This window comes from Dendroctonus ponderosae, unplaced genomic scaffold (assembly GCF_020466585.1).
Source record: "Dendroctonus ponderosae isolate FM_Combo_2020 unplaced genomic scaffold, Dpon_F_20191213v2 Dpon_F_20191213_5, whole genome shotgun sequence".
Taxonomy (NCBI): Eukaryota; Metazoa; Arthropoda; class Insecta; order Coleoptera; family Curculionidae; genus Dendroctonus; species Dendroctonus ponderosae.
The window spans coordinates 15399392-15400976 of record NW_026018715.1 but is presented as its reverse complement, the minus strand read 5'-3'; the positions used below and the strand labels follow the sequence as shown (position 1 = coordinate 15400976).

The following is a 1585-nucleotide window of genomic DNA, read 5'->3' as shown; positions in this document are numbered from 1 at the left end:
TCTTAGCATCGATACATCTGGTTACACGTACTAAATCAACTTCCTTTTATAATCACATCTTTAATGCCTTCGAGAATGGCGTCACATTTTGATTTAGACATTCCGCCGCATTTAGCTAAGTGCATATTAACGCTGGAAATAAACTGAAAATAAAAACAATCAATTGGAATCAGACTTCAACAATGTGCAATTATAGAAAGCGCCCTACCTTGTCCAGATGGTTAATAGCGGAATCTCGAAAATACGGTTTAAGGAAAGGAATCCTCTCGTCTTTAGGTACACTTTTCATGTTCCTAATCACGATTGAGCGCATGCAGTTTAAAAAGTCGGACAAAACAAAACCATCGGATACAACTTCCACGCTATACCTGAAAGTGCATTACAGCTGTTTATTTATTCCCTTCCTCAGGTGCGATTTCCTCAACTAACTCACCTGTATGGAACCAAGTCATCGATGCAGTTCAGCTTATTGCCCACAACCCAACATCTAAATGGCGAAGCTATCAAAGCAGCACTCATGCTAAAAGGTGACAAAATTACGCCCACGCATGGTTTGCCAAGTCCAATCCATTGCTGCACCAACTGCTGCGTGTCTATATCTTGCTGCGATGGTTCGGGCGCGAACGTCGGATGAGAATGGAACCAGCCTGAAAACCGTCCATCTCCAACGGTACCGTTAGATAGTTAAACATCGCACTTACCCAGTATTTGAGCATTTCTGGCATGGATATTCTCAGCGGCTTTGGCCTGTGAAATCGGACACATGTCGCAATGCGTGGACGAAGACGCGGCACTATTGCAGGGTTCATAGCAGGAAATATGCAGGTCGTCTGTGCAAGCGTCCCAAGCGCCGCCTACCAAGCCCATCACTTCTGTGATACACGAGTGCGAGTGAAAATCCATCAAAAGCAAAGAGGATAAGCTGATTTTCACACTTTTCTCCTGGAAAGTGATTGGGCGCTAATTGCACACCGCTTTAACACGTAAGGGCCACCTACCAGTGTGCAGTGTGGAAAGGGTTTACAATAGATCAATTTAATGATGGGTCTCTTCTGGTAGGTTCGACGTTTAGCAGGTTCTTCCTTTATAATTGTGGTGTTAATCACTTTGCCATGATCATCGTGGGTCATTGTGCATCCCCCATCGCCATCCTAACAAATTTACGCATTAGATATATTTTATAAAAAATATCAAGATATTACAACCTACTTTATTAAACGTTTTTCGCACTCTTTGCCGAGGCCCCAATACAGTTGGTTCTCTGCTGGTGAATGGTTTAGGTTGTCTGACTTTGGTTTTCGTGGATTCGGAAAGTTGCAGGCTTCTACTTAAAGGGCGCTCATATTTCGTCTGCTCTGTGCCGCAAAATGGTACCACTTAATAGTGCTAACTGGTATTTCACTTGACCACCTACCACATCCAAAATTAATCGCTCCAATCTGCTCCAGAAAATTGTGAATTCGACTAATGCATGTAACATCGCCGCAGTTTTTTAATCCAAGTCGCATCGACGTTTTGTATACGTAATTGGGTTTTGAGAATTTCCAGCTGTTGACTATATAGTTCCTGATCTATAAAGAGCACA

The 1585-nt window shown here is 42.8% G+C and overlaps 1 protein-coding gene across 3 annotated transcripts in view; it reads right to left on the bottom strand.

The window, feature by feature from the left end:
* The window catches only part of LOC109539110 (deubiquitinase MYSM1), a 4067-nt gene continuing 2482 nt past the window's right edge, over positions 1-1585 (bottom strand). For all 3 annotated transcript variants that reach the window (XM_019906713.2, XM_019906712.2, XM_048666849.1), the window contains 7 exons: positions 1415-1571; positions 1210-1355; positions 999-1151; positions 702-942; positions 434-647; positions 209-368; positions 1-143 (listed from right to left, as the gene is read on the bottom strand). In XM_019906713.2, the coding sequence (XP_019762272.2) occupies positions 36-143; positions 209-368; positions 434-647; positions 702-942; positions 999-1151; positions 1210-1355; positions 1415-1571 (1179 nt within the window). In that variant the 3' untranslated portion in view covers positions 1-35. The remainder of the gene's footprint in view (positions 144-208; positions 369-433; positions 648-701; positions 943-998; positions 1152-1209; positions 1356-1414; positions 1572-1585) is intronic.